General features: G+C 50.5%; 1 protein-coding gene across 5 annotated transcripts in view; it reads right to left on the bottom strand.

The window, feature by feature from the left end:
* Positions 1 to 26,151, bottom strand: part of SLC24A4 (solute carrier family 24 member 4) — a 178,829-nt gene that overhangs the window by 47,427 nt on the left and 105,251 nt on the right. For 2 of the 5 annotated variants that reach the window (XM_034938033.3, XM_003832780.6), the window contains 8 exons: positions 19,300 to 19,376; positions 13,856 to 13,930; positions 11,083 to 11,167; positions 10,440 to 10,543; positions 9,783 to 9,857; positions 7,929 to 7,954; positions 5,855 to 5,908; positions 4,047 to 4,189 (listed from right to left, as the gene is read on the bottom strand). In XM_034938033.3, coding sequence (XP_034793924.1) covers positions 4,047 to 4,189; positions 5,855 to 5,908; positions 7,929 to 7,954; positions 9,783 to 9,857; positions 10,440 to 10,543; positions 11,083 to 11,167; positions 13,856 to 13,930; positions 19,300 to 19,376 — 639 coding nt within the window. The remainder of the gene's footprint in view (positions 1 to 4,046; positions 4,190 to 5,854; positions 5,909 to 7,928; positions 7,955 to 9,782; positions 9,858 to 10,439; positions 10,544 to 11,082; positions 11,168 to 13,855; positions 13,931 to 19,299; positions 19,377 to 26,151) is intronic. The other 3 variants (XM_008958211.5, XM_034938034.3, XM_034938035.3) reach the window with 3 other exon arrangements.

The raw sequence follows: 26,151 nt of genomic DNA, 5'->3' as shown, positions 1-26,151 counted from the left end.
GGAGCCTGCTTGTTTGAGGGTGCACGGTGAGCCGCTGGCTGAGCCCAGTGACTATAAACCCTGACACCCTCCGGAGGGAGGCTGGTCTCTCTGACCCTTTCCTTCCCCTCACAATGGGGAGGAACAAAACTCCCTGTCCCCAGACCTCTTTCTTGCCATCTTCATAAACCTGCACTGTGCCGGTATCCTTGGGAATTTCACATTTGACTCCAGATCCCTAGGAGGGTCTAGTTACAAAACTGCTCATGAACACAGCATGCAGAAGCAGGCAGAGTGTTCCCCTCCAAAGGGCTATAAAAATGAATAGGACTGTCCCTCTGCACTGGTTACCAGCTCCTGGTGTGTCCTTTATGGATTTTAGGGTAACCAGGGAATAGGTCCGGAGAGCAAACCCGTGTAAGAGTTAATAGCACAAAAGCACACCAGACACACACACTCCTCACCAAACAGGCAGCAAGGCTCAGCAGACAGGAGGCGTGTGGGTTAGAAAACAAAGCCAGGAGAACATGCATTTGTCAGAGATGGAAGCTAACCTCTAACGAGGCGCGCAGCGCGTCGGTGGGCTGGGCTTATGGTTGGTTGTTTTGCTTGAAATGCATGTGTTATCGCGTGGATGAAAGCTGACTACTTACAATTGAGAAGAGAAGGAGAGTTAAGGAGACAAAGGCCAACAGAAACTGCCAGAGATGATTAGCGTGCGGTGGGTGCCGAGAGTCTGGGGCAGCACTCTTGGTGGTGGCGAAGATGCCAGGGGTTATGTGCTGGAGAGTGTTATTAGCGGGCTCCTTCTATGGGGAGCATCAACACTTGGGGCCTCTGGCCTTTGGGACGACTCCTGTCCTGGCTGATTCGATGGCTCTGCTTCCACTCTGAGGAGCAGGAGCCCCCGCCACAGCTCATGCCCTCAGCCCCTCACTGCTGCATGAAAGCTCAAATCCCTCCCTGCTCAGAAGCCTCCATCCCAGAGGAAGACGGAACCCACAGAAACCGCAGCTTCAGGCTCCATCCTACAGAACCAACCCCATGCCAGGTACTGCTGGAGGAACAACTGGGCTCAGAAGGAGAGAGCCTGGAGTCTGTGAGACAAGAGCCAGGCCTCCCCCTTCTCCAATTCCAGGAGTCCAGGCCTGCACCCCCACTTCCTTCCACACTCTCTAGGTAGTTTTCTCTCTTGGCCCTTATCTAAATGCATTCACTCTGATAAAAGCTACAGGAAGATGGAATTCTCCTTCCTTCCCCAGGATGCCTGGCTCCCGGGACACCTTGTCCTGGTGTCCCCTGACCAATGACAGAACAAGGGTGTGTGCCCATGCTCGGAGTGGCTGCTGGGAAAAGAACTCAATGACAGCACATTCTCCCAGCAGTCCAGCCCCAGGCCAGGCATCACCCCCAACTCTCCCCACTCCAAACCAAGGCTGTGCCCAGGGCCAGGGCAGCCTGGAAAGGTCCACAGTGTGCCTCCTGGGCAAGGCCGGCAGGCAGGTGGCCCAGGCTGTGTTCAAGGCCACCTGAGAAGCACCAGGAGGCTGCTTTGGCGAGCCGAGCCACACAGCCTTTAAGAACGTTTCAGTACTCAAACGCCTTTTATCAGTGTGGTGGGGAAAAGGCTTTCTCCCCACTTTTCCTGTCAAGAAGCTGGAAGATAAAACTTTGGGTTTTCTACGGGAAACCCAAAAACTGAGAACAGCTTGATCGGGCCTGAGAGTGTGTGCTCTTGAAGAATCTCCCAGCCAGCAACCCGTGCATTCCTTTGGGTGGGGTGGCCACACAGCGACCTGCTTGGAGCTGGGCCCAGGGAAAGAAACCCCGATGTCATCTCCAGCCAAAAGATTCCATGGCACCGCCCTTAGGAAAGGAAAAGCCCCAAAGCCCTGGCCTCCCCAGTCCCGCCCAGGGTGTTACCGGGGGCTCCTTCCTCCTGCTTCAGTCGAGTCTATGCAGGGGACAGTGCAGAACAGTGACTCACACATGGCCCTCTGGGAGCCTCTTATGATAGGGGCAGTAAAAGTGGGGTGAAGAAATCCCCATGTCTGCCTCTCCAGGTCTCCCCTTTCTCCAATTCCAGGCATCCAGGCCTGTACCCCACTTCCCTCCACACTTTCTGAGGACTGTTTTCTCCCTTGGCCCTTATCTAAATGCATTCCCTCTGATAAAAGCTGCAGGAAGATGGGATTCTCCCTCCTTCCCCAGTGCTTGGGGGCAGTCCTGTGTCCAGTCTTCCAGTTTTCCAGAAAATGTCCTGGACTCAAAGAGATTTGGGAGAAAATAAACTTGCAAGGAAGTGCTACTGTCACAGGCACAGAGTGATGGAGACAGTCACAGCAGTGCCAGAAGAGGCACTGTGTAAGCGGCGGCCTCTGGGAGCCCAGTTGCTCTGGCAAGGTGAGGAGCTGAGGCCCCCATGCTGTGAATGAGGAATGTTTCCTGCAGGGTCCTGGGAGGTCTCCTGGGTCGGCCACAGGTGGTGGGTGGCTCTTGGATGGGCATCTGCCACTGGCCTGAGTGACTCAGCACACAATACTTCTCTTCTTCACCATGAAGGCCCACAGGACCCAGGAGCACCATGTATACGACAGGGCAGCAACCAGCCTCTGTCCTGCCAGCCTGTGTGTGGGGACCAGGCTGTGTGTGGGGACCGTCTCGGGGCCACTGCGTCCATAGAGCTAAAATCCGACACAGCAGCCCTCATGGCTCCTTCCCCTTCTGAGGTTGTCCTGGAAACGGGCTTCCCCTGGGGTAGCCTGCTCAGCATTTATGAAACACGACACACGAATCAAACTCCATGCCCATCAGCTCCTCAGCTCTGTCCTTTGTGGGTGGGCCTCAGCAGCCAGGCTGTGGCCTGGACCGCACCCCGCCACCCTAGCAGGTTTCCTCCTTCTATACGGAGAGACTCCTCCCTCTTGGGGGTTACCTGAGACAGGGCAGAACAGACTCCCAAAATGCACATGGGAGGAAGCCCCTGCCTTCATCGCCTCCAGGATGATGACTGGAGAGGGGGCACAGAAATACAGATTCTGCACCCCAGATGTCCCAGACACATCTGAGACCACTCCATCCCACCACTGACATCACAAAAGAGTTCACCTGAAAGAGGAGGTGATTAGCCCCAGGCCATGGAGAATGCGGGGGAAAGAGCCCCCAGACACCAGTGCAAGGCGCTCACCTGGTGAAGGCCTTGCCCAACACTGTGGGTGGAGGTCAGACCTGTTTTTCCATACCAATTGCAAGAACCAGCCCCTGCTCTCCTACTGGTCTGGGCTAGAGTGAACGCTCTCTCCTTCCCGGCAGCTGCCCCAACAAAGGGAGCCGCCTGGTCATTGGTCTTGGATTATTCAGGTTTCCAAGGAAGCCATCGGTCAGGCCCAGATGATTCAGAGAATTCAGTAAGACACGACAGGAGATGGCTCTGGAGGCCCAGACCCCCAGTTCCCGGACAAGGGGGCCAAAGAGCCGCTGGGGAGACGAGGCTGCTGCCCCAGGGGAAGAGGCTCCCCGGCGGGGCTGTCTGAGGCTGGCCTGGGGATGCCTGCTCAGCTTCATGTCTGCCTTTCCTGGCCTTGTTTTTCCTCCAGGCAACACTTCCCAGCCCGAGAACCCGTGCTTTGTCCAGAGCCGTTCTCCATCCAGGACTGGGTCTGGCATTTGAGAAACCGCAGGGAGGCCCAGGCTGGCTCTGCTGCCCCAGCTCCTCAGCTGCCTGTCGTGGGCCCTTACAGGGGTCAGGGACACCACTGCATTCTGAAGAGCCAAGCAGGCCTTACGCCTTTCCCAGAAGGCATGGGAAAGCGCCCAGAAACGTGGCTGTGGTTTTTCTCTTTCCTGGTGTAGTTTCCCTCCACCCCTGCCCCACCTAAGCAAACCCCATCTCCCATACTGACTCTCCCTCCTCACTTAGGGCACCTGTGGTCAAAGGTAAGAGAGTGACAATTTAGAGGGGGGACATTGTGAGAGGGTGTGTGTGTGTGTGTGTGTGTGTGTACACAAAAGAGGAGAGAGTGGCTTCCAGGACACATTTCTGCCCACTCCTGTCTGCTCAGCCTTACCTTGCCCCAGCAATGGCACGGAAGGGTCATCATAGCTACCGTCATAGAAATCATTACCAGCCTCCAGCTCACTGTTGACCGGGTTGCCGTTTGCAATGCTCTTTTGTTTGACTGTGAAAAAGGCTTGCATCTTCACATTGTACCTGGAAGCGAGGGGAGGCAGGAGGTCAGGGCAATGGAAAGGAGTCCCACCAACTGGGCAGCGGGTGGATCACACCCCATCCCTGCACGCAGTCAGCACAGCCCAGGAGTGGTGGGTGGCAGGGGAGGTGTGGAGCCTCAGCTTTTCAACTGGGCTGACAGTTTCCTGACAGGGACCTGGGAGCATTGTGTTGTCTGGTGGCACCTGCTCCTGTCGAGCTGGTGGTGGACTTCCTGGAGGCATGAGAGACCTTTCACCTAAGAAAATGACTGAGGCCTACTTACTGGAGCCTGTCCTAATAAAGGAAGCTCGGCCTCGCCTCTGGGCAGGCTCGCAGGGGGCATTACCAGGCCTGTCCTCTCTCCCCCAGCAGCAGATCTTGCTCCCAGGATGCTCACGGGCACCCCCTGCACACTCACAGCCAGCACTGCCATCACCCCTGAGGGAAGAGTCTCTCCATCTCAAAGAACCTCAGGCGGGCTCTCGCTGAAAGGCACTCAGAGTGGAGATCATTTAAGGACAATGCTCTTGCAGTCTGATAGTTTATCACCCATCTTTATAAAACATTATAAATGTTTTATATAAATGTGGGATTTATATCCTCATAAAACCCAGAGTGTTGTCTTTTTAATTACGTATTGCGGTATGAGGAGGAAGATGAACCTGAACATGGCTCAGCTCATGAGTAGGGATTTGTGTGTGTGTGTGTGTGTGTGTGTGTGTGTGTGTGTGTGTGTGTGTGTGTATGTAGTGGGAAAAAAATGTATGTCATAACATTGACCATTCTAACTACTTTCCCTTTTTAAGGGCACAAAACAGTGGCATTAATTACATTCACATTGTTCTACAACCATCAGCACGGTTCCCAAACCATTTGTATCATCCCAAACAACACTATTCCCACTAATCATTAATTCCTCCTTCTTTGCTCCCCAGCCGCCTGCACTGACCTCTGGTCCACCTCTATGAATCTGGCTCTTCTAGATCCCTCATGTAAGTGCAATCAGACAGTATTTGTCCTTTTGTGACTGGCTTCTTCCACTTAGCATAATGTTTTCCAGGTTCATCCATGTGGTAGACTGTCAGAACGTTATTCCTTTTTCTGGCTGCATAGTATTCTTCATGGGTAGTTTTGAGATGGTTCTGACCTGGGTAGCTTCTCGAAGGGCTCAAGGTGGCATAGCCTGAGTTTGCATCCTCAGTACTATCAGTGGTGCTGCAGTTGTACCAAGCACTGGCCCTGAGAAGTGGCATTTTATGAAGCCTGGGGCAGACCTGCCTGGCTTTTTGAAAAGAGTGGTATTAAATTATCAGAAGGCTTCTAGAGACAGCACAAGTGAGTGGTTATCCTGGGGCATGGAGAAGCTGCCCAGAGCAGGGCGGGAAAGAGGCCCTTGCGTGCTACTTGTCTGGAGAGCAGCCTTGTGGTCCACACATCAGCCACCAGCGTGACTCCCCTGGCCTCAGTGTGGACGGCACCCCCGGAACAGCATCTGACACCCCTCCCCTACTCCAGCTGTCCCCCAGCAGGGTGTCTACCAGAGAGCTGGGGCTGGCCTAAAAGGACAAAGATCTGACAGATGTTTTTCTCCCTGCTGTCACAAAAGGCTATAGCAGGCAGGGGGGCAAGGCGTCGGCAGCCCCGGGGAGGAGAAAGGGCACTTACTTCATGATCAGAATATAAAACACATACAAGATGATGAGCACCAGGCCTTCCCACCTCAAAGAGAGAAAGGAGATTGCGGTTAGAGCTCGGGGCCCGGGGCAGGTGAAGGCTGGGAATGAGGGGTCCAGAAGTTAGGGAGGGCGGGATGTCTTTACCTCCCCCGCCCCTAGTGCCGGGCCCAGAACCCGGGCATGTGAGAGAGATCCCCCAGCCTGTGGCTGTCTTGCCACCAGCAGCCCTCTTGATGCTCAAGCGAGAAAAGCTGAGGGGTCTCTTCTCAACTATAGAGGTCTGCAGGACAGAGGTGGGGTTCCCTCAGCTTCCTAGAAAAAGGAGGGACTAGGGTCACCATGTCCCAGGATTCACGGAGGCTAGTGGCCTGAAGTCACACAAACTCGACCCTGAGAGACCCTGTGGTCACCCAAGATTCTGGGCAGGAGCCAGAGAAGCTGTGGGTGTGGGAGGAAAGGGGCCCAAGTCCCGGAAGTAGGGCCTGAGAGCTGACTGAATATGCGGCAGGTGGCACAGGAGCCTCCCAGGCCTTATGCTGTGCATGGAAGGCTGGGGTCTTCCTGGGATGCAACCATTACTACCCTCTGGTGCATCCCACCCAATCCCATTAGCAGTGGGGATTTCTGTAGCTCTGACCACAAGCCCCTGGAGCAGCACACAAGCTTTAGCTTGTTCATTCACTTGACACGTATAAACCAAAGCCCACTATGTGCCCAGCATGGGCTACGGTTGTTTTGGGAGCTCTTCCTTTGCTAACCTCCAGATCATGGAACCACTGCCATCTCAACCCTGTCTACAGATGACGAAAATGAAACCCAAGAGTTCAGAGGCTTTCCTGGGGCCACACAGCAGATTGGGGGCCAGGAGAGGACCAGAACCAGGTTTCTGGGGGCCCATAGCACACAGCTGCTCAGGGCAGGTGGCTGATGTCCTCGGCCTGATTGTCTGACTCTCTTTCCATAAATAATCATACAGGACACAGCCTGTAATCCAGACACTTTGGGAGGCCAAGGCAGGTGGATCACTTGAGCCCAGGAGTTCGAGACCAGCCTGGCCAACATGGTGAAACCCCATCTCTACAAAAAATTAAAAAATTAGACAGGTGTGGTGGCATGCACCTGTAGTCCCAGCTACTTGGGAGGCTGAGGCACATGAATCACTTGAGCCGAGATGGCACCACTGCACTCTAGCCTGGGCGACAGAGTAAGACCGGGTCTCGAAAAAAAATATATAGAATGCACGCAGATTCTGAATCGTTGGCAATCAAAAGAAAATTTTTATGAGTTACAAATGTAAGATGCATTCCCATGCTATCAAATAGAGTGGAAACATCAACCTGTTCCTCAGAAGTTTGTGATTTATGTATCTGTTTTGGGGGACGGGTCTCACTATGTTGCTCAGGCTGGTCTCAAACTCCTGGGTGCAAGCCGTTCTCCCACCTCAGCCTCCTTAGTAGCTGAAATTACAGGTGTGAGCCACCATGCCTGGCTATGTATCTTAATTAGGAAATCAATTCCTACCTCAGTGTCTTAAAGATGAGTCTCTATATTTTCTTTGACATTTTCTAAAAAGTCTCAGTTTTACAGTAATATCTTTAAATCACCTGGAGTTTACCCTTGTATAAGGTGTGAGGTAGGGATCTGATGTTGTGTTGTTCTGTGTGGAGTCCCAGTTGTCCCTGCAGCATTCAAGACTCTATTCCTAACTCACTGCCTTATTATGACATCTCTGCAATGTCCCCCATTCCAGAAATAGGCCCATTACTGCATTCCATATTGGCCTATGCTTATCCCTTTGCAAAATACCATACTGTTTTCAGAATTTTTGCTTTATAATATATCCTGATACCTAGCAGGATGGGACTATTAAGGGAAACAATTTTTCTCACTTTGACAGGATAAAGAAAGGCATGACTGCTTAGAATATCTTTTTTTCACTTTCACAAGTTAATAAGCTTAAGTTTATAAAAATAATTTTTAAAACGATTCAGGGAATCCAACAAATAAGGATGCTGGAAACAACAACAAAAAAGAACAATGAAAAATACACTTGAAAAACTTACCACACAATTTGTTCATCATATATGAACTGTAAGGCAAAAGAAACAGAGTTGAGGTGGGTGGGACATATTTATTTCCAAAGAAGAACAAGCACAGACACCCAGGCACCCAGAGCCAATTTATACTGGCCTTGTTATATGTGTTATGGGTCCATTTCTGAGCTGCTCACCTACGGGCCTTTCCTTAGTGTAGCCTAGGCCAGCAGTGTACTGTATCACAAGGCCCCAGCTTAGCATGGCCACCCCCAGAGATACGTCCTGTGCTTTATAACAGTCCAAGTAGCTGCTGGGGGCTAACCTGGCAGAAGCCTCCCCTTATTCATGGAGTAGAGTTGCTACAATCAAGAAATCTCAAAGACTGAAAGATAGCTAAGTGTGTGTGTGTGTGTGTGTGTGTGTATGTGTGTGTATATGGGGTGTGTGTGTGTATATATGGTGTGCAAGTGTTGTTGGAGGGTGTATCATTTTTTTGTTTTTGAGACGTAGTCTTGCTCTGTCACCCAGGCTGAAGTGCAGCAGTGCGATTTTGGCTCACTGCAACCTCCATCTCCCAGGTTCAAGCAATTCTCCTGCCTCAGGCTCCCAAGTAGTTGGAATTACAGGCATGCACCACCAAACCCGGCTAATTTTTATACTTTTAGTAGAGACAAGGTTTCACCATGTTGGCCAGGCTGGTATCAAACTCTTGACCTCAAGTGATCAGCCTGCCTCGGCCTTCCAAAGCGCTAGGATTACAGGCGTGAGCCACCACGCCCAGCCTTCACTTCATTTTATAAATCAAAGAGTTTTTACATCGTTTTAGTGAATCCTTAATTTTCTAGTAAGGTAACTGTCATGCAAATTAAGGAATGATTATACTTTGCTCTGTTTGGAATTTTATCAGGAGTCATTCATTATTGTGGAAAATCACATCATCAACATCGGCACCACCCACGGGGCTTAGGTGCCAGCCCATCACTTGGGCATCAGTTTGCATTTGTACTAGACGGTCTCAGAGATTGTTTTTGTGTGGGAGGGAACCAATCCCTTCATTGGATCTCCTGGCATCTCCGTGCCAAAACATTTACATACTGAAATATGTATTCTTTTATTATAGATTACATTTCTCCTTTGTATTATAGTTACGGCATATGTTGACCTTTTTGAAATCATGTATCCGTAGATTGTTTTATCTGTAGAATCATCGCAGACATCTATTTTTTGGGGGGTGTGGTAGGCAGCCTGTAGGGGGGTCCCCATGCTCCCACTGCGTGACATTCATGCTTCCCTAGCATGTGGGCTGCACTTGGTGACTTGCTTCCAACAAACAGAATACGGCATACATGGCAGGTATCACTCCCAAGAGCAGGTTAGGAAAAGGCTGTGGCTTCCACCTTGGTGCCTCTGGCCCTCGCTCTGAGGGAAGCCCGCCACCCAGCTGAGAGCTGCCCTGTGGAACAGCCAGTAGCCCAAGCCCTGCCCACAGCCACGTGAGTGACCCTGCAAGTGCAGCCCTGCCCGCCAGGCTTTGCGATGATTCTACCCTGGCTAAGGCCTTAACTACAGCCCAGCAGAGGACCTGGCCTACAGGACCCAGCTGTACCATTTCTGACTGGTTTCTCAGCAGTTTGAGACAAAGATTTATTCTCTCCTGCTTTCTGTGGGAGAGGTTTTGGGTCTGAGGTTTTGGGGAAAGGGAGGCACAGTGCTGGGGGTCGGGGCGCTGGTCACTGTGACCACAGTGAGTGGCTGGCACACCCCACTATTGTGTGCTGTGAGTCCTCTCTGGTCACAGTGCCAAGGGCAGAGATGGGCAGGGGTCCTGTGCCTTTGCAGGGTCCCAGCCAACCTGACCTTGGGGGCAGAGGGGCAACTCACCACGATGAGCACGATGACAGAGATGGTGTAGTACACGGAGTCTCGGCACACGGCCCACCACGTCAGACGGACCACCTGCCAGCAGAGCCCCGTCGTTGGCTGCTATGAGCGCGGAAGCGGGGAGGGGGTGCAGCTGCCCAGGCCTCCTCCCCCCGCAGTGCAGGGCATGCCCACAGAGCTCCACCTCCTAACTCCAGGCCACGCTTGTTCTTTGTTATATTTGGGGAACAGAATGAAACCAAGTAATGTTCTCAAGCCATGGCAAAGCTGCCCTCTATTCCTCTGAGGTCAGAACAGTGTGTGTTTCACAGCAGAGGCCAGAGGCTCTTGCTCTCCACCGGACCCTGGCACTTTCAGGCACAGTCGGCTGCCCAGTTCCATCTCCCTCTGCAAGGCAGGGCCTCACTCATGAGCCCGCCTCTCTGAGGTCAAGTCCAACATTCCCCCTGGGGCTCTGAGGATATCTAATGGGGTATCAATGACAATCCAGCTTCATGCTCCCTGTTGGGGAGGCCAAAACCAGGCCCCAAATGTATCCAGAATCCAGCTCAGCTGTCCTGTGGGCGTCCCCACTGCTACCCCCAACCTTTTGTCATAGAGGCTCATCCCCCACACTTCAGGGCATGCGTCTGCCGGGCCCAGGGAGAAACCACTGACCTGGCCAGCAAACAGTCCGCACACTCCAATTATGCACAGGATGTTGAACACAGCGGAGCCCACGATGGTGCCCACCCCGACGTCCCCGTGGGTGATGAACACCCCTGGAAAGGAAACACACAGACCCTGGGCCTCAGCCACGCGTCCCCAGCCTGCCCCTTCCTCAGTGTCCCCCTTTCACAGGAAAGCGGGTTGCTTTACTAACAAACAGAGCACCCATGAAGCAGAAGACAATGGCAGAAGCAGTGGCAGAACCAGGGAGGTGGAAATGCCACCAGGGACCAGCTACTCCAATCTTCCCTTTTTCTCTGAGCAGCTTTACTCAGATATAATGTGCATGCTATAAAATTTACCCATTTAAATATACAATTTGGTGGTTTTAGTATATTCACAGAATTGTGCAACCAAAACCACAATCTAATTTTAGAATATTTTTATCACCTTAAAAAGAACATTTTTATCACCTCTCAGCAGCCTACTCTACCACATGCCCCAAGAAACCACCAGTCTACTTACTGCCTCTCCAATTCTCCCATTTTACAGATGAGAAAACTGAGGCTCAGAGCTGACAAATGCCCCCACTGCTCTGGGCACCAAATGGACTCTCTAGATCCTGTGTCTCAGGCTGGAGGGGATTTCTTACCAATAACAGACGCAAACAGCTCTGGCGTTGAGCTTCCTGCAGCCATGAAGGTGGCTCCAGCCACATCTTCGCTCAGATGGAGTCTCTGAAACGGAAGTGACCACAGACCCTCAGGGTGTGATGTGGGGGCACTAGACATCACTGGACACTCCACAGCCAAGGAGCATGCAGGAGAGCAGTGCTGCAGCCAGAGGCAAACTCGTCTGCCCGCAGCCTCTCACCCCTGGGCACATGCTGTCTGCCCTCTGCCATCTGCCCTCCAGCCTCCACCAGGCATTCCACTCAGAGCCCCTTCCCCGCCCCCAACTATCTCCTTTCTGTTTGTCCTCCAAGCCCGTGACCAAATAATGTCTCCCTGATGAAGTCTTCCTAGGCATCCACTCAGAGCTAGCCACTTCCCTCAGATACATGATGTGTTTTATCTGCTGTTACTGAAACATGAATTTCACACGAGGGTTTGTGGTCCACACGCTTGCCTTCCCTCACCGGATGATGAGGGCAGCAACTGGTCTTTCCCAACTTTGCATCCCTGGTGCCTAGAACAGGGTCTGGCACAGAGTGGTGCTCCACAGGCACACACTAGTCTAGTGACCATCCCCTCCCATGCCAGTTTTGGGTACTGGGGGCCTCAATGAGAATGTCAGCATTGTGGATCTGGAGGCTTCTGGCCCGCAGCTGGGCCTTGCATTCTGGAAGGCCTTCTCCACGGCAGGCCTGACATTCAGTGGCTCACAAAGACCCAGAGGTACTGGTTCCAGGGTTAAGCTGGCACGGGACAGGATGGGAACTCATGGTTGGGGCCTGTTCTGCCTGTCCAGGTCATGTCTGGCCACAGAGCCCATCCTCTGGTCTGAAATGCAGTGCTGGAGGCTTTGGATGTTTGGAGAAACCATGGAGACTGAGGGTCTGCCTGAAAACCAATCTGGAGGCGCCCACTCTGTGGTTCTCAGAAGGCCCCTCAGGACAGGGCTCACCTCCACCAGCCCCAACTCCCAAAGTATCCCTGAGCAGCCCTGGGTTCTGGGTCCACCAAGGAACCCACTGGTCAGCTAGCCTTAGAGGGGTCCTCAGAAGGGTTAGAGCTCTGGGCTTGACGGAGTCTGGGGTGGGGGCACAGCACTGATCTCCAGGGCAGAAGCCGGCCACCTTAACCCTGCCAAACAGCACGGTTCCACAGAAGAGGCTCTGCCACCAAAGGATCTCCAAAACTCTCAGCAGAACCCAAACCATGCTGCCTCCTGTCCTCCCTCCTCCCTGCCTTTGCCTGGGCCATTCCTTCCGCCTGGAATGCCCTTCCCTTCCCTTTCCTTCCCTTCCCTTCCCTTCCCTCTCTGCTTGCTAAACTCCTTCCCACTTCTGAAACCTGGACCCAATGCCACCTCCTCCATGAAGCCTTCCTAGATTTCTCCCCCAAGAGAGATGCTCCCCCTCTCCCTTTGGCTCCCCTGTCCTTTAATGTCTCTCACTAAGCCCTTGACATTGGCCTTACCTACAGAGCTAAGACCACCACCCTTGTTCACCTCTATCCTTAGGGATACAGGTAACCCTAGGGGGTGCATGCACCTCCACTGTATGTGGCCCTACACTGTAGTCACCCACCTTTCACCTTCCATAGGCTCCCATCAACCCCATTGCTATGGCCTCCCCAAGCTCTCAGCCTAGTGGGTGGGTCCTAGGTGTGTATTCAGTAAGGATCAGCTGACTGTATCCTTCCCAAGGGCCCCCTCTGGAAGGCAGAAGCAACAACACTTAATAACCGCCATCGCTGCAGCGCACACTCCACAGGGGCCCTGGGTGGACCCTCCCACACGATCATCCCAGTGGGCATTTCTGGACTCTGTTCCTCACCCTCCTCCCCTGGCTCCATTCCCTCACTGACAAGCGTCTGGATGGAGGCGAGCACATGGCTCCATCTGAGGGGATGTGGGGTAAGGGGAGGCCTTTGCACACGTTTGCCAGGTCACTGCTTGGGGGGCCCAGGTCCAAAGCAGCCAGTCCCAATTCTGCAAGGACACTGAGCTCCCCAAGCTGGGCCCAGCAGGGGGAAAGTCACGGGGAAGCACCTGCCCTGAACAACCCACCCTCCCAGCTGCAAATGTCACCATGAAGACATGGCCTCAAACACGTGGGAGATTTCACAGGGATGAAGGGTGGTAAAGCCCTGGGCACTCCACACACAGGAGGTGCTGCAAACGGAGGTCAATTTCCTTCCTTGACTAGAAGCCAAGAATAAGGTGGAGCAATGAGATACACTGGGATCTTGTGTATGAGGAGAAATAAGGAAAGAAAGTCAAAAACTAACAAAATAATTGTGGGGAGAAAACACCAGCCTGCAAAGGTCAGGAGAGAGGGGAATTCCCTGCTGCTGCAGCTTGGCGTCCCCCTGGCGGGGTGGGGGTGGGCCCACCTGTCACCTGCCACTTGCAGCTGGTGACAGGCAATGCTCCACTGCAGCTGGCAGGCCTGCCTGGGCTTTGTACTTAGCCAGGTTGGACACACATGCCAACAGCCTGCTGTGGACCCAGTGGTTCTGGGTAGTGATCTCACACTGGGAGCGTTTTTTTCTGCCAAGTTCTGGGAGAGGCTGCCATCCACCAAGACCAATTTGAGGGTTTCTGGCGAGGCTTCGCCATGGGGCAGACACTAAGTGCTCGGTGTGACAGTCTTTGCCACCAGCATGCTCCCCACACCAGCCCTGGCCTTCTTGGCCTGGCATCTATGTCCCACATGTCTTCAAGGCTTCACCAAGGTGTCCCAAGTCCCTTCCACGTACCTCACAGATCTTCTCTAGAGACGGAACAAAGAAGTCATCGCACACTATGGCCAAGGCATAGAACATATACAGAGCCTGCAAAGGAGAGAGGAGACAGGCAGGGTCGGCGAGGGTCCCTGCCGCAGCTGCGAAGGGCCCACCACACCCCAAACCAGGCTGCCAGGGCAGAGGCCAGGAGGACAGAGCAGGGCACACAGGAAAACTCCAGCACCACAGATTTCGTTCCCTCAATCCCCTTATTGGCAAATGGGGAAACTGAGGCCCAGAGAGGAGATAACATGCTGAGCAGTAGAGGGGATGAAAACTCAGGCCACTGGGGCTCATTCCTCTTGTGATCTAATAAGAAACATATATTTGGTCTCTGCCCTTGGTTTCTGGCACACAATTCCTGAAACCCCCGGAACCTCGGGCATAATAGGAATGTCTTCTGCAGGTTAATGAGGTGACTGGTGGCTGGGGGCACCTTGGTAGCTTCAGGATGGGGGCAGGTCACCAGAAAGACCAAGGCAGGATGAGCGGGTTGGGACTTTAAGCCCCAGCCCCCAACCTCCAGGGAGGAGAGAGGGGCTGCAGGTTGAATTGATCACCAGTGGCCAATGATGTAATCACTCACGCCTATGTAATGAAGCCTCCATAGAAACCCTAAAGGATAGGGCTTAAGGAGTTTCCCTGATAGCTGAACACATGGAGGCTCCTGGAGGGTCGTATGCTTAGGGAAGGCGTGGAAGCGCTGTACCCCTTCCCCCGATACCTCGCCCTACACATCCCTTCATCTGTATCCTTTTTTGTTTGAGACAGGGTCTCACTCTGCCACCCAGGCTGGAGTGCAGTGGTGCCATCTTGGCTCACTGTGGCCTCTACCTCATGGGCTCATCATCCTCCCACCTCAGCCTCCCAAGTAGCTGGGACTACAGGTGCACACCACCACACCCAGCTAATTCTGTTTATTATTATTATTATTTTTTTTTGTAGAGATGGGTGGGGGGGGGGTCTCACTATGTTTTCCAGGCTGGTTTTGAACTCCTGGACTCAAGTGCTCCTCTGACCTCAGCCTCCCAAAGTGCTGGGATTACAGGAGTGAGCCAAAGCACCTGGCCCTGTATCCTTGGTAATATCCTTTATAATAAATTGGTAAATGGAAGTCAAACTGTTTCCCTGAATTCTGTGAGCCTCTCTAGCAAATTAATTGAGCGCAAAGAGCGGGTCATCGGAACCCTGATTTATAGCAGGTTGTTCAGAAGCACAGGTAAAACAACTTGAGGTTTGCAACTGCCGTCTAAAGAAGAAGCAGTCTTGTGGGACGGAGCCCTTGGTGGGTGGGAGCTGCCGCTGTCTCTAGGTACAGTGTCAGAACCGAATTGAGTTAGAGGACACCCAGCTGGTGTCTGCTGAATTCTTGGCATGTAGGGAAAAAACCCACACGCATTTTGTTGTGTGTTTGTTGAAGCAGAATGTGGTGAGCAAATTTAAGAGCAGGAAAAACACTTTTTTTTCTACTCTCTCAAGCATCTCTTCTTAAAGCAGCAGCTCTCTGTCCTAGCACCAGAGTCTGCCCTCAACAGGCAAGATCTAACCCTAACAGCCAAGAAGGAAAGCACTCAGAACCGTCATTTTAAGAATTTAAAATAATAATAACAATCCTGATTTGCTCCCTTTAATTTTAGGGAAGGCACTAAAGTGACGAACTGCCCATCCACTGCCAAAACAAACGGCAACTTGAGATCCAGCATTTCCTGGGATGCTACTTAATAATGCTGGCACCATTAAAACGCACAGGTCATTGACATTCAGAGGTTCATGGGGTAAATAACCCAGATTCTAAGGCTGGTTCTGGAACTGACTTGCCATGTGACTTTGGATAAGAAACTTTTCTAGGTTTTGGTTTCAGCATCTGTCTCATGACGAAGTAAGAACAGATCAGCAGTTTTAAAATGGTTTTCTATCTGGAGCCTCTCTCTGGCCCATCCCTCTGTTCAGCAGCCAGCACGGCTTCACTGAGCTCATCCTGTGTGCCAGGAACTACCGAGGGGATCAGAGATACAGTGGTGAGGAAGCCAGGAAAACCCTCGCCTATAACTTACCTTAGTGGGGAACAAAGAAGCAAATTGGCCAGTAAAATATCTACCAGGAAACAGCAGTGCAAAGGCCCTGAGGTAGGAGTGTGTTCGATGCCTTTGAGGAACAACAGGTAGAATAGAGAGCGTGGAAAACAGAGAATGTGAGGTTGGAGGGAGAGGCAAGGACCAGGACCCACGGAAAAAGAGATGGGTTTTGCTCTAAGCACTGGGGGAAGCCATTTCTTTCTTCAAAGAAAAAGTGCTATGGATGTCCTGTTTGCAAAAGAGAAAGGCTTGGCTACTTCAGCTAAAACAGTGATACTCATCAATTTCACCATTCATTCATTGGGATTAAGAAAGTAGAAGATACATTAGCTGCATCCAGGGCATCTGAGGCAGGTATCTACTGGATTTGACTCATCGTCAACATTTTGGGGAAGAGAAGTAAAAAGAAACAAATAGCAGGGGTGTGGGTAAAGGGGAGAAGGCAGGTGGGGGAGACCCTGCTACGAAGCTTAGGATTCTGACTTGAATTCACACTCACAGCAATCCCCACCAACATCACCTCCCGAGAGGCCAAAAGGCCTCTCTCTCTTCTGAGCCCTGAGAAACAATGAGGAGAGAAGATGAGCCAAGATGGCGCCCCGATTTCCATCTCTTGGGTCACGGAGCACTGCAGGCAAAACTGGCCCCTAAGCTACGTTCTTTTTGTGCTCTAAAGAAGAGGTCAGCATTCATCTACCCATTCAAATCAAAAAAAGAAAGAACGAGAGGTCAGCAAATTTTTTCTGTAAAGGGTCAGATAGTAATATTTTAGGCTTTGCTGGCCAAATAGTCACTTCCACAACTATTCTGCTGTTGTGAAACAAAAACGAGCCATAGAATGGGTGTTGCAGTGTTCCAATAAAACTTTATTTATAAAAACAGTTGGTGGCATGGGGGTGATAATATTTTAGGCTTTGCTGGCCAAATAGTCACTTCCACAACTATTCTGCTGTTGTGAAACAAAAACGAGCCATAGAATGGGTGCGGCAGTGCTCCAATAAAACTTTATTTATAAAAACCATTGGCGGTATAGGGGTGATTTTCCCATGCTGTTCTCGTGATCGTGAGTGAATTATCACGAGATCTGATGGTTTTATAAGGCAGTTTTCCCTGCTCTGGCATGATCTCTCTTCCCTGCCACCGTGTAAAATGTGCCTCCTCCCCTTCTACCATAATTGTAAGTTTCCTGAGGCCTCCCCATCCCCATCCATGTGGAACTGTGAGTCAGTTAAACCTCTTTTCTTTATTTAAAAAAACAAACAAACAAACAGTTGGTGAGCTGGATTTGGCTCTCCAGCCATAGCTTGGTAACCCCTCCTCTAAAGGGTTCCTGTGAAATTCCCACAGTGCACTCAGGTTCAGCAGAAACCTGAGGTTTCATTTCAGCTATGCCAAGACTTTCACGAGGCAGGACCACAGAACTGTGGGACCAATTAGCCACATCCACAGTCCCTTAGTGAAAGGGGAGGAGTGTAAAGCCAGAGAAACTAGAAAGATAATAACTCTGTTATAGAAATAATAAACAGGTCTGTAGTTCAAAATGTGCCAACAACCCTCATTCTAGTCTTCATTTTCATTAATGGCTTACCCTGTTAATTAAAACTTCACCCATTCTTTATTTTCTGGTTGTTACTACCTATGTGGGAATTCCAGATTTCACTTTCTTAATGATCTCTTGCAAAGAGTTAATACTGGGTTGGGTTTAAATATACAAGCAGATGGTGCTGGATGGTCAGGGAAGCTGATCAGGAGGAAAATTTGCTGTGGTTGATCCAAAGCAGAGAAGCAAACCTTGACCAGCTACGTTTCTCCACACCACACAATACAGTCAGCAAACCTTTTCTGTAAAGGGGCAGATAATAAATATGTTTGGCTTTGCGGGCCAGGCAGTCTCTGATGCATGGACTCAGCTCTGCCTCTGAAGTGAAAAAATAGATATTATAGAAATGAATAGGAGTGTCTGTGTTCCAATAAAACTTTATTTACAAAAATAGGCATTGAGCCAGACTTGGCTAGAGTTGTAGTTTGCCTATTCCAGCACAGAGAGTGACTTGTAGCTTAGGTTTGAACCCTTATTTCTTTTCAAATTACTACCTGACCCCCCTTCCACCATTTGTCATCAAGGTCCATCTGAATAGGGAGGGAAGTTTGAGAAGTACAACAAAGTTTTAAACTACAGATGCTCCTAGACTTACAATGAGGTTATAGCTTGATAAGCCCATTTTAAGTTTAAAATACTTTAAGTGGGCCGGGGACAGTGGCTCACACCTGTAGTCCCAGCACTTTGGGAGGCCGAGGCAGGTGGATCACCTGAGGTCAGGAGTTCGAGACCAGCCTGGCCAACATGGTTAAACCCCGTCTCTACTAAAAATACAAAAATTAACCGGGTGTGGCAGCACATGCCTGTAATACCAGCTACTTGGGAGGCTGAGGCGGGAGAATCGTTTGAACCCAGGAGGCAGAGGTTGCAGTGAGCCAAGATCGTGCCACTGTACTCCAGCCTGGGTGACAGAGCGAGGCTCCATCTCAAAAATAAATAAATAAATAAATAAATAAATAAAATACTTTACGTGGAAAATGCATTTAACCCAATTAACTACTGAACATCATCCCTTAGCCTAGCCTACCTTGAATGTGCTTCAGAATGCTTAATTAGCCTACAGCTAGGCAAATTCATCTGGCAACACAGTACCCTGTAAAGTATTGGTTGTTTGTTTATGCTCATGCCCATGTGACTACTGGGAGCTGCAATTGGTGCTACTGCCCAGCATGAGGAGAGAGTATCACTGGCCCAGAAAAAGATGAAACTTCAAAATTCACAGTATAGTTTCTTTATACTTCCAGAACAGTGATACTGAATATGTCTCACTTTTGTAACATCATAACACTGAAAAATAGTAAGTGGAACCATCCTAACTTGGGGACCATCTACGTAGTGATGTAAAGGTATTAAAATTTAGGGGTAGTCATGGGAATCAGGACAGCAGGCATTTGTAGGAGTTATCATGTGCCACGCAACACTGATGCCCTTGACCCATATTCACTCATATTCACACTCTGTAATAGGTACCATCATCCCTGTTTTACAAAAGCAGAAAATGGGGTACAGGAAAGACTTGCATTCCTGTGTTGGTCCTGGGGCCACTAGCTGTGTGACACCGGGTAAGTCACCTAACACGTTTAAGACACCATTTCTGTGTGGGTAAAACATGCCCAGTCTCCGCTCTCCTCACTGGGCTGTTACAAGAATAAAAGATCTCAGACACGCCACGGCTCTGCCCCGCTGTGCAGAGAGGCTTCATATGCCAGAAGTTTTGTGACCACTCTGGGAGGACGACTTACACCAAGGATGTGCAGCAGGACGGCTCCGTGCTGTCGCTCCTTATTGGAGAACAGATCTGTGGGGAACTCGTGAATCGCTGGAAGACAGGAAGAGATGGCAGAGTGTTAGTTATCTATGGGCCTCCCAACAAACCTCACTTGACATCTGAGAGTTCACTAAGGAACTGCAGAGCCCACCTCGCTTTGGACTGATCAGAGAGAAGGCCAGCCATTTCTCAGTCCAGGGGCAGACCAGTGCTCTCAGGAAATAGTTGCTGGATACTGGATTATGCAAAGATATTCCAGCCCCTTAGAGTGATGATGTTTTAGATATGTCTTGCATTTTAAAAAACAGTATGAAACACTTCCCACATAATAGGATGGCTAGAACCCAGAACAGATAGTAGTAAGTGTTGACAAGGATACGGAGGTACTGGAATTTCAAACACTGCTGGTGGAAATGTAAAATGGTACAGCCCTGGGAGGCAGTCTGGCAGTTCCTCAAAAGATTAAGCATAGACCATATGACCCAGCAATTCCACTCGCAAGTATAGACCCAAGAGAAATGCAAGCAAATGTCCACACTAAAACTTACACATCAATGTTCATAGCCATATTGCTCGTAACAGCCAAGATGTGGAAATAATCTAAATCAAATGCTTGGGGTTTGAGTATCATTCCTGCAACCCCAGGCAGCTCTGAGCAACTCATCTGCTCAGTAATAGAGGAATAATCCCTTCTCATCTGCCACTGCCACATTCAAAATCATCAGCGGATAAGCACGCTCATGAACGGAGGTATCCATGAATGAATTCCATTGTCACAGATCCTGTTTAGGGCACCCTCAGATCTCCACCCACCCTCACCACACCAGCTAAACTGGAAGCTTCTGGAAGGCAAGGATCCACACTTCCCTGGTCACCATTGCACCCTCAGTACCTAGGCCAGGCCTGGTACACAGTAGGTTCTCAATCAACCTTAGTAATCGACTGAATAAACAAAGGTTAAAATATTAACAAAAATAACAATATGTATCGTCTCATCTTATTAGAATACTTTTATTACCCTTGTAAACCCCTTAAACACACGGAATGACACCTAGTTCATTGTGGGTGCTTGATAAATGCTTGTTAAATAAACTTCCAGGACAGAAATCCCTTCTCTGCAAATATAATTGGGCCCTAAGCTCTGAAAATGATGCTTTCTCCCTTATATGGAAATTTTTCTGATTTTTCAGATCTGATTCTCTCGGCAAGCCACAGAAAACATCAGCTCCCCAGATACCCAGAAAATGTTCCCACTTTGAAACAAGCAGCATTTAACGAAAAATAGATTCTTTCGCTTCCCTCACATCTCTCTCTTTTTTTGTAATCAAACTTCTTTAATAGAGTTGCTGCTGTCAGTTCAAGGGCATGGATTGGCTTCAAGGTTTGTCAGCTCAGAGACGGAGAATTACATAGGGAGAGGCTCGGCATTGTTGAGGCCAAGATCTTACTTCCAGGAGAAATGCAGCTGCTGGGATATTTCAGTGCAGATCAATAGACATTTCTGTCATGGAAATTCGAGACATTTCCTGATTCTCCAAACCAGAGTTTTGAGAGCTGACTGATTTATCCAATCCTGGGAATTAGAATAACATCTTTAAAAATTTTTGAAAAATGATAAGTTTTGAAAATTAGAACAATGTCATGTCATCTTTCTGCTGCTGGGGACATATCACCTGACCTCCAGCAGGGAGGGGGCGTTGGTTCTAAATGGCTTTGCCCTTGGTAGGAACAGACTTCTACTCAGCCTCACACCTTGCTCTGCACACCCATGTGTATCCTGGAGTGCTGTGGAGGAGAATGAATGGCATCTATGGCCTTAATTTTGCCAGCAAAGACAGTGGTCACTGGCAGAGTTCCCGGCTGCCTGTGCCCCACCATCCTCTGTACCCATCCACACCTTCCTGGTACATCTTGAACCCACAAGGCGGGCACTAGAGCCATCAATGTTCCTGTTTTCAGATGAGGCTCAGAGAGGGAAGTAAGCAGCTCAGAGCACCCAGGCATCTACGCCAGCACTCACAGTGGGACCTGATGTTCCTTGTCCAAGGTTAAGCCCCACCTCTAACACTGAGACGGTCTGGCCAAGTGGAAATCACGCCACACTGTTGACTGGAGTCCTAGCTCGACTACGCATGAGCTTGTGTGACCCTGGTCACATCATGAAACTTCTCTGACCCTCTGTCTCTTCAGTGGCAATTTGCTGCTACTTCTACTTGTTCAGCCTCACGCCTTGCTTTGCACCCCTGTGTGCAGGCTGGGGGGCTATGGAGGAGAACGAATGGCTTCTATGGTGACGAATCAGTCATCCTTATTATGTGCGGCATGCCCTGGCATGGACATCAAAGGCTGTGAGCAGGCAGATATCCACCCCACCCTTCCCAGTTGGCTGTTGATAGCCGGGATCAGTCTGCTCCACAGTTCAGGATTAAAATCCTCTAGACACTGGCATGGTGAAGGGGGTGGGTATAGACCAGGACTCTGTGGCCTCCCACCCTTGTCACTGACAGCAACAACTTGGAACTGCAGATGTCCCACACAGCTGTTCCGTGCACTGTCTCTAGCAGCCGATGGACTTAGATTTCAGGAAGTACCTCTGCTCCTAATGACCCGTGGGACCTGGGCAAGCTTCCTGACACCTTGGGGCCTGTTCCCTCACCTACGAATGGAGATCACAGCAGAACCTGGGCCGTAAGAAGTGACACTACTGAGCTCAGCCAGGCTGCCAGTCACTCAGCATCATTAACTTACAGACTCATTCCTTGACATCCATTCTGTCCCCACAACTCCACAGAACACACAGCCTTGGTGTATGAAAGCTAAAGAGAAGACAAAGGCTTCTTGGAGAAAGAGAGAAAGAGCAAGACAATGAGAAAGTAAGAGATGATTTGGGCTACATGAGAATCTGAAGCCTGGAGCAGTGTAATCCCAGGTTCCTGAGAAAGCCTTCCTTCTCCTCCCATGGGCTTCCTGGGATCAGGAGCCACTGGGCCATGTTCAAGGGCGGGATGCTTGCATGTCTGAGGGGGCTGAGCCTGCTCTGTCTGCTCAAATCCCCACCAGGGAGGAGGGAGGGATCAGCAGGGAACATACACACGGCTTTTGAGGTCATCCTTAAGCCTTTAAGCTGCAGAAATCTGAAGGTGGAGGGAGGAGGGAAGGGAGAGATGTATCTGCAGGTGGAGCTGGGCTCAAGGAACCAGGGATGATCCCAGCCCCCACCCCTGCCCTGGGGACATGGGGTGAAGGGAAAGGAGGGACAGGAGGGAAGCCAGCTGCTCCCCACTCCCCTTTGGACCTTGGTGCCCAGAAGTGGCTTCCATCACTCTTGGTCCTGGACACACCCAGGTGTCCTCACACCCCAGGCATCTGCCTCCCTCCCGTGCACCCATCCTCGACTGTGAGCAGGGCCCAGGGAAGCTGGAGGAGGTCCTTCCTGCCAGTTGCCTTCCTGAACATTGGATGGGAAACTCCAAAATCCTTGGGGACAGAAGCACCTAAAGTGCCCTCAGCACCCTACAATCCGCCATTCGGAGGCCTCCAGGCACACCTGAGCTGTTTTCTTTACACACAAAAAGCTCCACGGTGACGCTCTGAATTAGTGCTGCCCGTTCAGGGATCCAAACTTTCACCAACATTGCTCCTGCTTCTCAAAATGGATGGATTTATTCAACAGCATGTACAGAGCACCCGCTTGGTAGCCACTGGACTGTCTAGGAATGGCTGGATGAGACCCTGACGGACCCCGAGCGCCCTCAGATATGGCAGCTCTTCCTCTCAGAGGGTGGCTTGACTTTTGGGGAAAGGCAAAGTTACTCAGAAGGTGGAAGGTTATTGAGGTGGGAAATCCCCTGATCCAGAAAGAATGTGAATCGATGCATGTTTCTTGAGCAGTTACTATGTGCCAGGCACTGGATTAGGCACAGAGCGTCACGGACGTGCCTGGTCTGTAGGACAAGTAAACAAACGACCAAGAGACAGTGAGAAGCTTATTGCGATGGTGCGGAGTAGAATAAGTTAGGGGTCACTGACCTGGGAGAGTTGTTGGGGAACATGCAGGCAGCCCCAGGAGAGGGTGATGCCCACATCAAGCCTTGAAGCCTGCTCCCAGTCAATTCTGAGAAACTCATTATTCTCATCTTATTGAGAGGAAGTGGAGGCTCTGAGAGACTAAAGTCACCTACAGTCACACAAACACAGTCTGGCACAGATAAGAGAAGAACCCAGCTTGGAAGCCCAACTAATACCAGGCTCTCTTTATTGGAGCATGTTACCCCCAGCAGATGCACATCTCAGGACTAAGGTCTCCTCCATCCCAGGAGCAGGCCCTCTGTTCTTGTAAGCTCTAAGGGCCATGCCAAGAGGCCACGCTCTGAAACATACATTGGATTTTGTAGGTCAATTCTGCCTGCAACCCAGAATTCACCCATACAGAGGTCTAGGCCATTATTAAATGGATCCAGAGAAAACCTGTCACTTATATTCCTTGATCTTGAAACGTTTAATACAAGTGACTGCTTCCTATTTGTATATGAATGAATGTATGTGTATATAAATGAACAGATCAATCTATTTATCTATCTCACATACACTAAAACTCATTCTTCGTGGTTTGAAGTTCAATGGGTTTTGAGAAACACCTACAGTTGTGTATCTACCACCATACCTCAGATAGAATAGTTCCATCACCCCTAAAATTCCCTTGTGCTGCCTTTTTGTAATCACCCCTCCCTGCACCCCTACTCCTGGTTGTTTAAGCTGCCCAGTTTACCATATTTTGTTATAGGAGCCTCAATGCACCGAGACACGTGGGAAATGGAATAATCAAATCCAATAACATCTTGTGCAGAAATAAGAAAGTGGGCACAATTGCCAGGACAGCCTCTCGACACTTAGGTCTCTATAACCTCGACTGCCAGTGGAAACACATCCCTATCTGGTGTGCCACACCACCGACGTTTCCTTTCCCCATATTTGCCTTTTCCAGAGCACCGTATCAATGGAATCATGTAATATGTAGCCTTCTTAGTCTGGCTTCTTTCACTTAACAAAATGGTTTAAGATTCGTCCATATTGTCGGGTGATCCCACTTTTGGAAACATTCTTGCTTAGCTTCTTTGGCCTCCCCTCTCCTCACTCAACTCAGTCTCCTCTAGAGGGTCCCCTCCCCCCAAGGGACTCTGAACTGAATGCTGGTGGTCTAGGGGCTTCACCCTGGGCCCTCTTCTGCCCATGTGACCATTCCCTGGCTTTGACTTTTTAATCTCCACATCCAGCTCCCAAATTTCAATCTTCTCTGAGCTCAAGACCTAACATGTCCAGCAGACAACTGAACATCATTCCTCAGCCGTCCTATGAACACCTTCAACTTGCCCTCATTGCATGGCCTCCCATCCATCCGGGTCTGCATAAAACAAATCCTGACATTGTCCTTGATACGGCCTCCTTCCTCATATGTTGTGACAGGTAGACAGGCCAATAGGCACTCAATGTCCTTTTCTATTTCCTCCCATGAACCTTCCCCTCAGGGACCCTAGATATGGGTGCGCAGGCTGTGCACTGCAGGATCACACAGCCCAGTCCTACTTCTCGTTTGGAGAAGCCTGGCTCCCTTGCAGCTAGGGTTCTGCATGTGAAGTAGGTTCTGCCAACCTAGGGGACTCAGAGGGCAGAAGAGAGGCAGTGTGTTCTTCCTGCTGCCATTTCCACTGGCAACCAAGTTTACATAGACCTAAGCGTCAAGAGGCTCTCCTGGCAATCATGTCCCCTTCCTTATTCCTGCACAGGATGTTACTGAACACTTGATCATTCCGTTTCCCACTTGTCTCAGTTCATTCAGGCTGCTATAACAAAATATCATAAACTGGGGTAGCTTAAAAACAACAGAAATTTATTTCTCACAGTTCTGGAGGCGGGAGGGTCCAAGACGAAGGCACTGGCAGATTCGGTATCTGGTGAGGGCCAGTGTCCTGGTTCATACATGGTGCCTTATCTCTGCATCCTCACACAGTGGAAGGGACCAGGTAGCTCTCTGGGGTCTCTTTTATAAGGGCGCTAAGCCCAACCATGAAGACTCCACCTCTATGACCCAGTCACCTCCAAAGGCCCCGCCTCCTAATACATCACCTTGCAAATTCGGTTTCCATGTAATGCTGGGGACATACAAACATGCAGACCGTAGCGCTGCTCCTTCAGCCTTCCCTGTAATTTTGTAAGCATCTCATTCCCTAAATTAAATTCCTTTCTGTTGAAAATATTAAACATGGCTTCTATTTCCTGCGGGGAACACTCACTGATACACCCACCTCCTTTTCAGCCAATCCTGCACAAGCCCTGGCAATCCTACTGCTGATCTGCTCTTGAGTCCCTCTGCTGCCATCCTCTCTTGCTGGACCACTGCACTGACCCGTAACCGGTGTCCCCAGGTCCTCTCTCAATCTGCTCCTTCCTGTTTTCCACAGGGCAGCCAGACAAGCTTTTCAACAAACACTTAGGATAAATGCCAAAGACCGCATTTTGGCCTTCAAGGCCCTGCACGGTCTGGCCCTGCCAACCCTTCCAGCCTCACTCATGCCACCTTCCCCATGGTGCCCACTCTACTCTGGCCACACTGGTCATGCCTGTGCTGCCAGGTCCTGGCACAAGCCTGGCACGAAGTAGGTGTTCATGAAATGCCTATGGAGTGAATGTACTTCGGGCTCCTCCCTTCTGACACAAACTCAGGAGCCCCCAGTGTGACCTCTGCCTGGATGGCTCCCCAGGAGATGGTGCACTGGCCCTGCCTCCTCAGCCCCTGTCTTCCCAAACTGCTTCTTGGATGCTGCACACC

The sequence above is a fragment of the Pan paniscus genome, chromosome 15 (genome assembly GCF_029289425.2).
Source record: "Pan paniscus chromosome 15, NHGRI_mPanPan1-v2.0_pri, whole genome shotgun sequence".
NCBI lineage: Eukaryota > Metazoa > Chordata > Mammalia > Primates > Hominidae > Pan > Pan paniscus.
This window is presented reverse-complemented; position numbering and strand designations above follow the sequence as displayed.